This window comes from Sturnus vulgaris, chromosome 1 (assembly GCF_052056855.1).
Source record: "Sturnus vulgaris isolate bStuVul1 chromosome 1, bStuVul1.hap1, whole genome shotgun sequence".
Taxonomy (NCBI): domain Eukaryota; kingdom Metazoa; phylum Chordata; class Aves; order Passeriformes; family Sturnidae; genus Sturnus; species Sturnus vulgaris.
The window spans coordinates 30,765,251-30,781,008 of NC_142243.1; the positions used below are offsets into that span (position 1 = coordinate 30,765,251).

Genomic DNA, 15,758 nt, shown 5'->3' on the forward strand with positions numbered 1-15,758 from the left:
TGTTAAGGGAAGCTTGCTGTGTTAGTCTACCAGTGAGGAGAGAACTCACTGGTCCAGTGAGGTGAGGTGAGACAAAGATTCGATCAAATACATTTTCTTTCAAATTTTACCAGCGATCTTCACTGTCGTCTTGTGAAGATTAAATTCTCTCTGCCCCAAGCATCTCTAATATTTCATCTTCTCTACTTCAGCTATAAACTCACTCCTGTACAGAGAATTTATGGTGGGCGATACAATGAATCCTGATTCTTAGTTCTGTAGGTGAAAGGAATAATAGTTTCACTGTTTTCTACAATGGATCTTGATCTGAATTGCCTTTCTCGATACGCCCAGCTTTAAAAGCTTACATATGGCAACTTTGCCTCTTAATTTCCCTTAATTTATTTTCCCTTAATTTTTATTTTAGGCTTGCATTACATTTATGCAACATTACTAAGCAGTGGTGGATATGCCTGTGTTAGAGGGATGTGCCTGTTCCATATGTTAGGCTTTACCCTTGTGTTTTCCTTTCATTACAGATTGTTTCTCTGGACGAAACTACTTTAGAGTCTTTTCCATAATCTTTATAGTTACCTTTCTGATCGGGCTGCTTGTTGTCCTTATCATCAGGCAGATAATTCTGCAGGGGAGTAGCAATAAAATTAAATCTTCATCTGATTACAGAGTATCTACAACAAAGAAGGTAATTGATTTCAGAGCCATCATCTTCAGTAATCTTTTTCTTGCATATAAAAGTTAGCTAACTGCTGATAAAAATTGTATCTTCTCCTTCAAGGATAAGATGTTTTTGCCTACAGTTTGTACAAGAACAGTAACATACAGACGTGACAAACCAGAGGAAATAAATATCGACATCAGCAAGTTGCGATTAAACGAAACTTTCAAGTGTGAATTCTGAAGACTGCAAATGTCTATTTCCATCATGCTCAACTTTTAAAAAATTACCTTTTGTACTCTGTGGGAGTCTTGACTGTTGCCATATGGTTTTGTGTTGTGCATTTTGTTGAATACTGTAACAAAGTGACATGTAAACATATTCACATTATGTGATTATGTTTGGAACTATAGCTGCTGTATTTTTTTAAATTTTTTTGAAAGAGAAATGTGCGTTACTACTGTTCAGAAACATTAGTGTTGATGTAGCACTTTAGTATATTCTAATTTATTTAGTTATGGCCTAGAATGTAGATACAAACCGGTCTGACAAAGCACTGATCTCACTCTACATGTAGCTAGTACTGATGTGCTCTGTGGGAATGGACAAAAGCTGTGACTGAAGTATTAACATTGCTGTATATTATAGCAATAGATGAAACTATTAAAATGCTCTTAAATAGAGTAAATGGTACTTTTATAGTTCTCTCAGTTGACAGAATCCACTGATTTGTCTGCATATGCCTCTTATATTTTCCTCATAAAAGTGATGGGATTAAATGAGAGTTTAGTTCCTGGTATGGGTGTATGTTGTGTGTGTATACACACACATGTGCTTGCACACACAGGTAAATTATATATATATAGGGGTTTTTGTATGGATGATGTCATTTAAGGATAATTTATATCTGATAAAGAGTAATTTTTAGCTTTTTTACTTGTTTAAATATAACCCTCCCAATTTTATACAAAATTTAAGGTGTTTGGAAACTGAGTGGCTACAGAAAATAAGAGTTCCTCTATCCAACAGCATAGTCTAGTCAGATCATGGTGATCACTGCCAGCAGACTACATCTTTAGAGTCAGCAGCATCAATTCCATTGCAAATAGATAAATTACACCAGAGCTGTGTTTGGTTTTCTAGCTACATGTCAGTGTTTTGCCAAATAAGGACTTGGATCTTTTCGTAGGATGTCAGGTATAAGTCTGATTTTACATGTGCTCTTTTTCTCTAGGTAAAATAGTTGATGAGATTAGGTTTTCTAAGTTTTTTTGTAACCACTACATTTTTTGGTGGCTGTGCATTGAGAAATGTGTCCAGTGTGTGATGGAGGAAAGAACCTGCAATTTAGAAGAAAGTGAGGAAAATAGGAGTCTTTTTCTCAAGAGAACACATTAATTGACTTTATGCGTATGGATCAGATTCTGCCTTCAGAAACGTGCAAAACTCTTCCAAACATGGTGGGACCAATATAAGCTTATCTGAGAGCAGAATGTGAGCTACAAAGTCAAGCAGAAGCATCTTTTTTTTTTATCCCTGAAACCAGCTAGAGTGGTAGAAGACATGTTATTGTTATATGCTTGTTGGAAGTGTCAGTCAGATTTACTAACTCCATGCTGCTGAAACCCTATGAAAATCTGATCAACCTCTAATGCACTAAAACCTTGCTGGCAAAAAGAAAAATCATCTCAGAAGACAGTGTATCATTTTAACAAAATTTATTACTAATACTAAATATTGTCACTATTTGTCATAGATAAGAGTTACAGAAACAAACCAGGACTTCCTTATGTGCAGTCTTTAGAAATGACTAGTATTTCCTATTCTGTATTTCTTCTGTAAATTCCCACTGAAACCTGAGGACTATGAGGATTTAAAGGAAGGCAGGATGTAGAAAAATGATGAGTGTTTTATGAGTGTTAAGTTTTTTGGGTAATGGATCAAGTGGGAATGATAAAAATAATATACAGACAATGGGCCTTTCATTCGGCATAAAAGCTTAGAGATTGTTTTTTAAAAAAAACAGTAAATTGGACTGTTAAATGTTTTTAAAGCAGTCTCCAAAGTAGGTCCTGAGTTTTCTACCACACAGGTAAAATTGTCTCCTTTAACAAAAAGAGTGTTTCTTTACACTGACCCTGACTTTAGTGATAGCTTAATTGTAGGACCTTAGTTATATATTAATTCTGTAGTCTATCAAGTACTCCTTAAACTGTCATTTTCTTTAAAAGTCTACAGAACCGTTTTCCTCCGCTGTAAAATAAGATTCTAAACAATTGGTTTTGGTGGGATAAAGATAAAAAATTGATAAATGTTGACCTGCTGTTACCCTTGTCACAATTCATGGCTATTTGTGAGTGGGAAACGATCTCTGGTTGTCTATTTAACTTCAAAAAAAGCTTACTGGAGTATATCTAAGTATATAAAAAAGAGGTTAATTATGTTCTTTAAACAGTGTGATAAACCCTTTAAGAAAAAAGATTGCTCAGAATATATTTTCACCCCATAATCGCCTTTAAACCATGTACTAAAGCATTTACTGAACTGATAGCACTCCTTTTTTCATTAGAAATTACTTCTCACTGTTAGAGGGAGTTCAGTTTTGTGGGTAGGAGATAATGGAACTGGGATCTTGGGGGAAGAAAGACTTGAGCTGTAATACCCATCTTCCAGACACATCACATCATGCTGCTACTGCTTTTCTTCTGTAGCACTTGGCATTGGAGTGCTGCCTGTGAAGGGGCACGGTCAGTATTTCCTTATCAGACACCTGCCTGAATGTTTAAAATGCTCTGGTCAAATAGAGCAGGCTTACAGGACGAATTTCACTGTAAGCTGCTTGCTGTCCTGAGATTAAAAAATGTATATAAATTTTCAAAATTTTTAAAAATCAAAAAAGAAAAAAAAGAAAAAGAAAAAAGAAAAAGGAAAAAAGAAAAAAAAAAGAAAAAGGAAAAAAAAAAGAAAAAAAAAGCTTTTTTGCATCTCCTTCATGGCTTTGCTGTATTGTGGAAGAGGCTGGTGAAAGAGAATAAGCTGCTGCTAATGTGACAGGTCAAGGCTTTTAGAAGGCCCGTGGGGAGCTTATACAGAGCAGGATTCTTGGGAGGAGGCTTTGTTTCTAGGGATGGAATCTATCCATGAGAAACTCTGGCTTTGCTTGGTACTTGTTTCCCTCTGCCTTTGACCATGTTTTTCAGAAGAGCTGCTGCAGGAGATGAATAGCTCAACAAAAGCCTCACTATTTAGGGAGCTGTGTTCCCTCAGCACATGACCTTAAATGAGAAAGCAGCCTTTAATTCACAAGGAATTTCTTCAGTGATTGCAGAAGGACTGTGCTTCCTATAGTGCTTAATATGGGAGATATTAAAGACAAATTAGTTCATATTAATTTTCAATGTATTGTGCGTCAAAGATGCTCATGAAAATAGGGAAAAAATAACTAACCTCAGAATAGAATGTTCCAAAGTTCTCAAATAACACTTCTTGTACAGAGCTTCTTCAAAAAAATTAGAAAGAAGTCAGATAATTCTACTGCATGCTTATATCCAAAAATATATGAGCAGATACTGCTGCATCTCATCATTGGTTTGGGGAATTGTTTTTAAATTTGGTCCCAAAAATGGAGACTGCGCATGACTTTTCACAGAATATTTGTTACTGTTAAAATCCATACGTATAGTTTTCAAATTCTAGTCCCCTTTTTTAACCTTTGTCTTGTTATTTGCCTGACACTTCCGAAATTGCATGTTTATGTAATTAAAAAGTATGTCTTTTACTTCAGATTTTTTTGAGTACTATAAAATGAAGAAATGCTATGAAATAGTTATTTCCAAGCATCATGACTACACTAATAAGATTGCTGCAGAAGTGTGTGGGAAAATAGCTGTTTCATCCAGAAAACGTGCACATGGTATGCAAGGAATTTTCATTGTGCCCAGCTGAAATTCCCTTACATTTGCAAGGACGTTAAAAATGAACCTTAAAAAGGAAGGATGTTTGTATGGGCATAGTTTACATTTTAGCTATTATTGACAACTGGATTTATTTTTTCCTCTCTATGATGTCATGAAAACCTGCTATGTAAAGCATTCTTCAAACTGCAATGGAAAAGTATTATTTTCCCAGTCTGATCATATATAATATTTATTTCCTGCTTAATGTTCAAGTTTTGCAAACCATGGGAGTAAATGTTTGAAACAGCTTCAAGCAACCCTCCATCCTAAAAGAGACATATAGGGTCTGGTGATGCCCAGGGCAGAGGCATGCAAGGGCATGGCTACGTGTGTGGAGACTTCAAGAGGGACAGTGCTGGGATCTTGCTTTGCCTTTTGTCAGGGCAGGAAACCTCTTCTAAGTAGGTTGGCTTGGCAGTGGTGGTGTCCTAGGTTTGCATCACAGGCACTTGGCCCCACACTGGGACTGCTCTGTGTGCAGTCTGAACCCTAATGCTGCAGGCTTTTCACATCTTTACTCATCAAAAATGCCTGCACACAACCCAGCACGGGCCAGCCTGTAAACGTGGATGCTGCAGAGCTCCATTAAAGCTCCTGGGGAGCATTTGGGTACCTGCCCATTGACTTCCCAGCAGCCCCTGGATCTCCACCAGCCAGCCTTAAGGAATGCAGGCAGTACCTTTAAAGGGCACTTCTCACACCGGCAGCTGTGCTGAGTCAGTGCTGGGTGACTCCTACTCTGTCCCCACTGCAAGTGACACTGGTGACAATGTCCTGGCTACATTTTGCAACAGAGGGGAAAGCAGAAATGAAGCAATACTTAAGAAAAACACTAATTTTTAATTCTGATCTTGAGGCTGCTCTGATGCACAAGTTCTTACAGAGAATTGAAATTCATGGAGAGGGGAGAAAAAGGTTAAAGGTTAAAGCGGGAATGCATCTTTATAGCAAGCCAAATCAGTGAGGTTTCAGTGAGAGCAAGTCGGCTCAGAATGGTTGGCCTGTCTGGAGAGGGGGCGGGATGGGGACAGGGGAGAAAAACTAAAATTCCTAGATTCTTAAGATTTAGAAATGCTGTTTTGAATTGCGTGTTCTCTTTGTTTCCTTTTCTGAATATGCTTTAAAAAAGAAAGGTACTTATTAAAAAAAAATGTGGCATTTGTTAAAATAATGACTTCTGTACAAATTCTAACATTTCATCCTGATACCTATATTGTATTTGGGCTGTTCCAGCTATATATTTTGAAGGGAGTTGTTGAAAAATGAAAGAGTCTTTTGCAGAGGCATTAGTGTTGGATGAATTCACTGTGCTGACATCTTCACTCTTACCTACTACTGCTTCAAAAATCATGCTACTTTAAAGTGTCCTACTTAGAGATTGTGTGACAGCTATTAATAATACTACAGTTTTAAAATTTCTATTTAACATATACTACCTTTTGTAAAAAAGAAATATAGAGAAATAAATAATGTGTCTCTAGATTTTATGCATAGAGAATGTTAGTAAGGGAAGCGGTTCTAAATTTGATAACTTCTTACTGCTCATTTTTCATTTTAAATACTTTTTAAATCACTACTTTTGCTCTTCTGGAAATATACTGAATATTTTATTATTTAAAATAGTATACTTTTATAGCTGTGTTATTAATTTCAGTTGACTACTAACTTCTATTGTGATATTTATTAATGAGTTACACTGTAGCATATTGAGATGTTTATTTTTCTATCAGAGCTGTAACAACTATGACATAGCATTATTTTAATGCAACATCATTGTACTTGCTCTCTAAAAAATAAAATCAATATTTAATCCATATGGATTTTTCATATTTTTAATATTAAATATGTCTGTAACAAGGAAGACGTTCACCTCAGTAAAGCACATTTATTGAAGTGCACTGATATCTGCAAAGGGAAGAATATGATTGTGGTTATTTTAAAATTGAACAATACTGTGTCTAGAGAGATAAAATACAAAGAATACTTTGTTTATCAGATGTAGTCAAATGGATAGATGTGCATTTGGGATGAACTTTGAGAAGATGGGAAGGAACAAAACTCTATTTATCAGTTTGGAGGTGCAGCTGGTTTACCTTGCCCAACACATCTGAAACCTGAATGTAGCAGAAGGTGCTGGTACTTTGTAGAAGACAAGAAGATACTTCCTATGTAAATACAGTCTCTAGATTGATAAATGGCTGTGATAGCCTCTCTTCTCCCTTGCTCTTTTGGGTGGTCGAGGAGCTGGATTTCTGGGAAAGGGTAAATCTCTGCAGATGCCTCATCCTATGCCACTCACTGCACAGTTTTGGGTCACTTCATGAGTCCTGGTGAAAACATGTCACTGGTGGGGAAGGTGACACACTCTGTCCTCGTGCAGGATCAGTCATAGCATTTGCTTGGCACAATGGCACAAAGTTGCTCTTGAAAAGGACGCTAGAGATGCCCTATATAAGGACATTAAAATTTTGCTGTGATGCCTCAGTAAGAGATATCTGTAGCAATAAGACACCTGCCAGACATCACTGGTAAAGCTACCCATCCATGCTGCTAACATGATCCAGGTTTTGCTTTAGGAGTGAGAGAGCTAGAATCAAGTGGCAACTGATGTGTTTGCAATCATAGTGTCCAGGACTTAACAATAAAAGAGAAACACTAAGAAAAGGTCAAAACTGGAAGGAAAAAAAATAATTAAATATCACAGGGAAAATCTGTAAATCTTTTTTGCTTCTTTTATCAAAGCAAGGAACGTCATCTTAACATATGCTTGGTGAGACTATGTCTGAGAAATTTCCTTTCACAGATGCCGTAATCAACCTTCACTGACACCAGAGCAAGCAGAAACAAGTCCTGTAAACAGAAATACACATTTTCCTTGAAATCTCTTTATTGAGAAAACATTAATGTTATCATTACTCAGAGTAAACATAAGCCTAAATCTGAGTTTTAAATGTAGAATTCATGCATATAACTTGAGCCAAAGCTACAGGCCTCCACTTTGCCATTTGGCAGAACTTGTGAAGCTGAGGTTTTCTTAACACTTAAGTCTCCCATAGTCAGTGATCCTGGCACCAAGCGGTGTTGCATATCCTGTATGTTGTGAAATGATGGTAAGTGCTCTGTATGAAATCTTTCTCTCTCTCTTCTTTCCTATGTTCTGTAATCCAGTAACTAATTCACGCCTATATAATTTTAAATATCCAGGTAAGGACAGGGATTTTGATGCTGGCATTGTATTTAGTCAGTTTTTACCCATATGTACACAACTGTCAGCAAGGGTAAAACAAGACCAAAATGTGTCTCTAAAGGTAACACAAGTGCTATTTTATTGCAGATGCCATTGCCGAGGAAAAGGCTTGCTGCCAAGACTCTCCAAAGAGAAAAGAAACCTAAATTGCAGCCTCTAAAGCCAGAGGAGGAAAGAGATCCTGATTTCAGCCACTTTTTTGACACCAGTCATGTAGGTGTATGCTATTACAGAATTTATCTGCCTGCATGATTCCTTTTGTGGTAGCTGCAGAATTTGATCCAATATTCAGAGAGAATGGCATTAGGGAGAGTTGGTTTGAGTGAGTATCTGAATATGCCTGATGACAACCAAAAGATGATGATTAGAATTAAGAATGAAAACTTTGACTAGGAAGGAGTTAATCAGACAAGTGAGTGGTTTCTTTTACTTTCAGGTCTGCAACAAAGACAAGAACCTTGGAAATGCATTCCTACTACCCTGGGTTGAAAACCAATCAGTTTCATGTATTGTATAAAGTAAATTAAAATCTAGTTTTACAGAAACTCAAATGGTCTGAAGCTGTGGTTAGAACACAGGTGCTGTGAATTCTTCTGGCTGCTCATCTTCTGCTTGGGAGTCTTGGAGTTGTCCAAGTTGGGTTGGACAGTACAGAGTTCATATAAAGTAGGTGTAGGCTGCCAGTCTGATTTATTAATACTCAAGAGGTCCCAGCATTACCATCTGGTTCCTCATTTCAGGGAAACTGGTGGGTGGCAGAAAACAGAATTTTCCTTATTTTTTGCAAACCATTCTATCTCCTCAGCACAGAGCATAGCATGGTCTCTGATTATTTTCTTGGCCTTGAACTGCATGATTCATGAAGGACAGTCACTGTTTAATAAAGATGATGTGTATGCAAGCAGATAAAAGTAAATTATTAACCACAAAAGCATAATAATGCCAAGTTATGTCACATATGCTTATTGAAGTCAGTACATGTGATATATTTCTTTCAGCTCTGCAGCTTGCCAAGTCCCCCTTTTGGGGCTCTAAGCCTCATCCCAAGCCTCTTGTTTATGCCTGAGCAATCTGGAAAGCTCAGGACCTGTTTCTGAGTGGTGTTCACTCTCAAAACTGCTCACAGGAGAAGCCTTTCTCACAAACCCCCTTCTGACTTTTTGGGCTTTGACCATACCTTACCCCAGGCATTCTGAAAGCATCACTGAAGCTGGAAGATGCGTGGCCTACTGAGGAGACTGGGGACAGGACAGTGGATGGAGTTTTCCCAAAAATTTTAGGCACAATTTAACTTTATTCTGTTCTAGACAAAGCAGGAATTTCAAAGACTTATACCACATGGTGTTCTCTAAATTGTCCATGTCTTCAGGAGTGTTTATGGTTGGCTTCTTTACTTGAAAAGCTGCACCCGGGCACCTGTGGAAAAAAAGCCCCACATAACAGCTAAAGTAAATACTTCCTGTCTTTCTCAGCTTCTTTTCTCCTTGTTCATCCCTCTATATCTAAATTGAGCTCTACCTGTGTCTTCTTTGAAAATTGCAGGCACAGGATCAGAGGGCTTCATCAGGAAACAGCTGATGAGGAAAGCTTTATTAGTTTTGGGCAGAAAAGAGCAAGTTAAAGTCTGTAGTGCAAAGCTAAACAAAGCCTCTCTGAACTAGGTCAGGTGCAGTCCAATTCCCCTGCTCCTTTCCAGAGTTAAGAAGTCAGGGCTATTTCTTGGTATACTAGCCAGCCCTCAGATATGCATAGGAATTCTCCTGCTGTAAGCTTTAAATCAGAGCTTCTGCAATGTATATGCAACATACAAACCTCAGAGACAAATTTCTCCTCCAATATCCCATTCTGATGACATTTTTTTTCATTTGTAAATGTTTCTTTCTGTGTAACTTCATATGTGTGTGTTTATGTGTGTGTGTGTCTGTGTGTTCCATCCAACTTAGCTTTTCCTCAACATTGAGAAGTCCATCTCTGCTAAGCAGCCTGTCATAGTCTCACACATCTTTTTTGTATATGCTTAAAATGGGACTCCTCCCCTAATTTCTTATGCATAGCAGTATCTTCCTTTTAAAATTCCTGTCTCTGTTAATGGCTAGGCTGCTATCATGTTGAAACTGTGACTTGAAGTGTTCCCTGTGTCCTTATTTATTCTTTATGCTTTTATCCTTTTTGGCTGCTGCCTAGCACATTAAACCTAAAACATAGGAGACAGGCACAGCACCTTACCCAGGGATTTTTGGTTCACCAGTAGGTCCTAATCACAATGTCAAAAATAATAAATGAATGCTTCCTTAGCCAGTTTTTATCTCATGCTTTGAAAAGAAGAAGTTTGTTTTTTTTTTTTCTCGTGCCCTTGGTTTTCTTAAAAAGAATCATTTGGCCCAAAGAAAGAAAAGACAATGTGTCAGATCATTTTGCAAATCCAAAAAGTGTCATTCTCAGAAGGAAGACTTATTCTTGTGTGACAGACTGAAAGTGTTTCATGCTGTCTAAAATGAAAACCAAGTAGATTAATTTCCAGACCCAAAACCACACAAACTCTGGTTTCAACAACTTTGTGCAAGCTTCACTTCTGTGAATTGCTGGGCTCTTGTGGTTCAGCTGAAGACTGTGTTAGAAGTGAACATGCTGGGCATCTTTAAATATCAAATCCATAAGATCTTTTTTGATATCAGATACACAACAATTTAGGAAAGTTAATGTTATATGTTATATTCCTTCTTTTAAAAAACCACAGTATTTCCTTTTAAAGACTTATTTGGTAATCCAAAACATAAACTTTATTTATTTTTTTTATCTGATATTGTCTCTTGGATCACAAATAATTTCTGCAAGTAAATAACATGTTCTATTTGTCTCCTTTTTATCCACAAAAAAAAAATTGTGTGGATTTCAACTATCTGAAAATACTGCAATGCATAATTTACTGTAATTTCCTGTACTAACTAAGAACTTTGCTTGTCTAATTAGCTGTCTTTATGTCAAGTGTGTTATTGTACTCAATTACTTTTTTCCCCTTCTTTTCCCTCTTTTTTTATGCAGGGAAGGAAAATTTAACAAACGTCTGTCAGCATCACTTGAAATGTCCGAAAGGAAAGTGTATTGCCTAGTCTAATAACAATTATTTAAATGATTTGATACATTTGGTGCCCTAATTCCTACGGAATTCAATGTTTTTACCTTGCCAAATTTTACTCCCTTACTTGGTCAGTGCTTGGTTCCTGCTTCTTCCTTAGGTCAATGCAAGTGCTTGCCAGCAAAGTCTGCAATTGTCCTTTGATCTAATGAAATAAGAGAATTGCTATTCTTCAGCAAGCTTTGGCAAAGAGGACAGTATTGTAATTTTTTATACGATTACAACACCTGGGCTATTGAAGTTTTATTGGATATAAAATGTATAGTCAATTTATACACAGCTGCCCTGAAGTCAGCAGTAAAACATACCTGAAATTTCACTAATTCTAAGGGTTATGATGTGAGGGACTTTCTTGAAGAACTTTTTTTAATGCAAGTATTTTCAAGATCCCCCATGGAATGATATTTTAAAAGACTTTATTTCCCCCTGGTGCCTCCCTAGAGGTCATTAAAATAGGATTTAATTTACAGTATTCACAAGGAAGAAGAATGATGCTGTGCCCTCCTTACCTTTGTGATATGGAAGTGACAGCACCAGAACCATGTTCCAACAAGAGTCCTTACTTTTTATATCAGTACCCCATGAGAATAGCTAGGCTTTTTTCAAACCTGGAGTCCATCTAGCATGATGTATCTGTCTCCAGCAGTGAAGACAAGATGCCATGGGAGGCATAACCACACTCCAACTGTATATTACTTCTGTGAGGTCCCCTAGCCTCAAGTCATTTTTCAGCGTGGGGAATTTCCTATATCTAATTATTTTGGTAAATCAGTAACCCTCACTTTCGAGTATATGCCATTGAGCTTACCTTAAAAAAAAATTTAAAAATAAAAAAATCAGCCACCAGGTCTGGAACTACTGCATGAAGAAGAACTTCCTCTGGTTTTGAATGAAGCACTTGGAATGCAGGAGCTATAGGCAACCAAGAAAACAGAGCGGACATTGAAACTCAGCCACTCAAAATCTGTCACATGTCGCCAGGTCACCTTTCCCAGACTGTGAAGTCCAAGCATACTGAATCATTTATACCAAAGCCTATCTTTATCCTTGATCATCTTTGCAGAACTTTTCAGAGCCTCTTCTATCACTGACATTTTCCTTTCCTTCATTAAGGATGAAGGAGTAGAGCTGTTTTCAAAATTCAGAGTGTATACAACCCACCTGTTTACTAGGGACATACTGATGTTTCTTCCCTTTCATTTTATTGAAATGGCTTCCTAACATTTTTGTTAATTCATTTGATACAGAATTTCCATGTCTTTCTCCTTAACAGAGGTCTTATACTGAATTACAGCATACTTTCCTGTTTAGCTCTGAAACCATCGAACGAAGATGATTCCTTACAGCTCTCTTGCATACAAGTGCTAGAAGTTCAGTTCTCTTTCAGCTCAAGAAGAATCTCTGTCTCTCTCCCTCTCTCTGTCTCTCTTTTTCTCTCTCCATAGCTTCTGCTTTTTCTGTGCATAGCATCATTCCTGGTGAAGCAGAAATCTCTGTCAGATACCCCCCTCCAGTATGATGGCTCTGCCTTTCTACTTCTGTCTCCAGTTCTGCACAGGCTATAGTAAAGGCTTCACAGAGAGTTCCCACCAAAGTCCTGGCTATTTTTTCCAGCATGAAAATCTTTTCCTCCAGAATTTCCTATCTTCTCTCTTCTCTATGAGATTGATGGTTACCTAAATACTACCCATTGCAACCCACTGTCTCTGAGGTTAACCAGGTTTGCACTTAGTAGGTAAATTGTATGTTTGCCTATATGTCTGAACTTTGTGCTTAATCAGAGCATTTTGCTCCTCTTCCCTTCCTGCTGGACATCCTAATTCCAGAAGGGCATTTGCATTAAGAGATGGCTCATGCAATCCAAAAGTTAAGAGAAACCTATTACTGGAGTCATGTTTCCTTTCATTTGCCAATATGACATTCCTGGTTATCTCATCTGCCAGCCTAGGTCTCAGCAGAAGTAAACAGGTTTTTTAAAGACAAAATATTCAGCAACTGCAATGTGTCCTCAATGAATGTCTCCATTAGCCCCCTTCCCTCTGGGCCAGCTATCTGACTTTGATATCCATACACACATATGCTGGCTTTTCCAGAGAGGTGATACTTATACAAGTCTCCCTCTCTCCCTGCAGGAAAGGTGCTTCTAGTGTTCTTCCTTCTTTTTGCCTTTTTGGACAGCTACAACATCAGTTCCAGAAGATGTCTCCATTGCCAGCTGCTCCTTTTTTTAACCTCCCATAGTGCCCTGGCAGCCAGGAAGGCCAACCCTGTCCTGGGGGGACATCAGGCACAGCATCACAGCCAGGCAAGGGAGGGCATTGTCCTGCTCTGCTCTGAGCTGGGGTGGCCTCACCTCGAGTGCTGGGGGCAATTCTGGATGTCACAATACAATAAGGGCATGAAGCTGTTAGAGCATCCAAAGGAGGGCCACAAGGATGGTGAAGTTTCTGGAGGAAAAGCCATATGAGGAGCAGTTGGGGTCATTTGGTCTTTTCAGCCTGGAGGAGACTGAGTGGAAACTTCTTTGCAGTTACACCTTCACAAGGGGAAGTGCAGGAGCAGACACTGATCTCTTCTCCATAGTGACCAGTGACAGGACTCGAGGAAATGGCTCAAAGCTGTGTGAGGGGAGGTTTAGGTTGGATATCAGCAAAAGGTTCTTCACCCGGAGAGTGGCTGGGCACTGGAACAGGCTCCCCAGGGAAATGATCACAGCACCAAGCCTGTCTGAGTCCAATAAGAGTTTGGAAAATGTTCTCAGGCTCATGGTGTCCTGTGCAAGACACATAGAAGAAGAAAATGTTATATATGGGCCCTAAACAGTCCTGCTATAAATGATAGCATCTGATAACTAGATCATTTGGTAAGCAAGTCTCCCTGAATTATATGCTGAATTTTTAATTAGATATAACTATGAATTATAAGCTGAATTTTTCATTAAATACAACTATGGCAAGGAAAAGGATTGCTTCTTAGACAACAATTAAAATGAGACAGAAACTAGTGCATCTGAGAAAAGTTGCAACGAGGATTATCATGTCCTCTACTATGGTGACTATCATCTTTCAAATAGTCTCCTGTGGGGTGGTAAATCACTATTTCACTTCTAGGTTTTGTTCAAAGACTAAAGTTTTGAACTTCAAAATTTTGGCAGAGATTCTTCCAATTTTTGGCACAACACAGTCCCAAATGCACTCCTACATTTGTTGAATCACAAGAAATGGAAAATTAAAAGCAAGAAAAGACTACTGGGATAAATGTGAAAGTAAGAATCATCATTATTGAAATCTGTTAAGGTATTTTCCACAATATGAATCTCTACTGCTTTTCCACATGGGGTGTGTATTTAGATAAAGGTAGACCTCTTGACAGGCCAAAAGAAGGGACTGGCAGGAGCCCTGTGACACTCAGCTAGAGCAAATGCCAAGTCCTGCACCTGGGACAGACTAACCCTTCACCAATCTAGACCAGGATTTGCCTGTTGGGGGAGGGCAGCTCTGCTGGGAAGGATCTGTGAAACCTGGTGGTTGCAACCTGAATGTGTGACAGCAGAGAGTCCTGGCACCAAAGCACAACAGCAGCACCATCTTGGGTTGTATTTATTGAAGCATAGCAAGTGAAATGAGAGAAGAAATTGTCCCCATTGTACTTACACTTCTTAGTACCACACCTAGATATTACATCCACTTTTGGGTCTCAGCACCAGAAAGGCATTCAGGACCTCAGCAAAGGGGTATTGAGATGGTCAGGGTTGCAGCACTTGCCCAGTGAGAAGATGCCAAGGGATATGGGCTTGTTCAGCCTCAATAAGAGGTGGCTCCAGGGCACCAAAGAGCAGCCTGCCAGTGCGTATGGGCAACTGGTCATGACAATGGAATCAGCTTCTTCACCAAGATTCATGGTAAGATAATGGATATAGGCTGAAAAGGGAGTTTGAGACTGGATATTCAGAAAAATTTTTCATTCTGAGGATAATTAAGCATTCTAAAAGGATGCTCAGAGAAGCTGTGCAGTGTCTGTTCTTCAGTGTTTTTTTAAATCCAGCTGGACAATGTCTCCAGCAAAATTTTCCAATGCAGCAGTGCTCTCCTTTGAACAGGAGGTTGGACTAGAGACCTCTCAAGGTCCATTCTAATCTGAATAGGTCTGTGAGTCTGTGAGATATGTTAACTCCAAGCACATATCATTGTTTCCCTCTGTGTTACCTACATTTGCTTCAAGAGGTTTGCTATATGCAGGTGGTCAGTCGTACAGGTCACAGCAGTTTGCTAAGGATCTTCCAAGAAGGAAAAGCTGCAATCATCACACTCCTTTACAAACCAGACAGATACTCTTCATTGAAGAAATAGCTATATAACGAAACTCAATTCAGTGACATTTATAACGTACATTGACTTTGAAAGTGTATTTCTTATCTGGCCGTGGAAGATTTTTTGCCATCTGAAGCGAAGAACCATACTCTGTTTCAAGGCATATATAAATCCCTTTAGCTTCAGTGGGAATAGCATGCACATAGCTTAGGGCATGGCTTGGCCCATGGTCAATAGCCTTCTAAAAGCACTTTTTCCTACTTTTTTTTTCTTGCAATATTCATCTTTTTCCTTTCCAAAGGTTCTGATGTCATTCCTGTTGCTGAAGTTATAGGACTCAATTTAGTGGGAACATCTTTGAAGTTTAATTAGATTTCTTGAGAAAGACCATGGGTAATCTGAAATATAAATTCACAAGACTGCTTCAGGCCAAAAGTGTCATGCAACAATATGA

The 15,758-nt window shown here is 38.4% G+C and overlaps 1 protein-coding gene across 4 annotated transcripts in view; it reads left to right on the top strand.

The window, feature by feature from the left end:
* The window catches only part of ITGB8 (integrin subunit beta 8), a 72,316-nt gene that overhangs the window by 40,209 nt on the left and 16,349 nt on the right, over positions 1-15,758 (top strand). Inside the window, exons 13-15 of one of the 4 annotated variants that reach the window (XM_088162846.1) lie at positions 519-682; positions 7,946-8,071; positions 10,901-10,998. In XM_088162846.1, the coding sequence (XP_088018972.1) occupies positions 519-682; positions 7,946-8,071; positions 10,901-10,915 (305 nt within the window). In that variant the 3' untranslated portion in view covers positions 10,916-10,998. Of the gene's footprint in view, positions 1-518; positions 683-775; positions 6,428-7,945; positions 8,072-8,294; positions 8,426-10,900; positions 10,999-15,758 lie in introns of those variants that run through there. The other 3 variants (XM_088162845.1, XM_014894373.2, XM_088162843.1) reach the window with 3 other exon arrangements.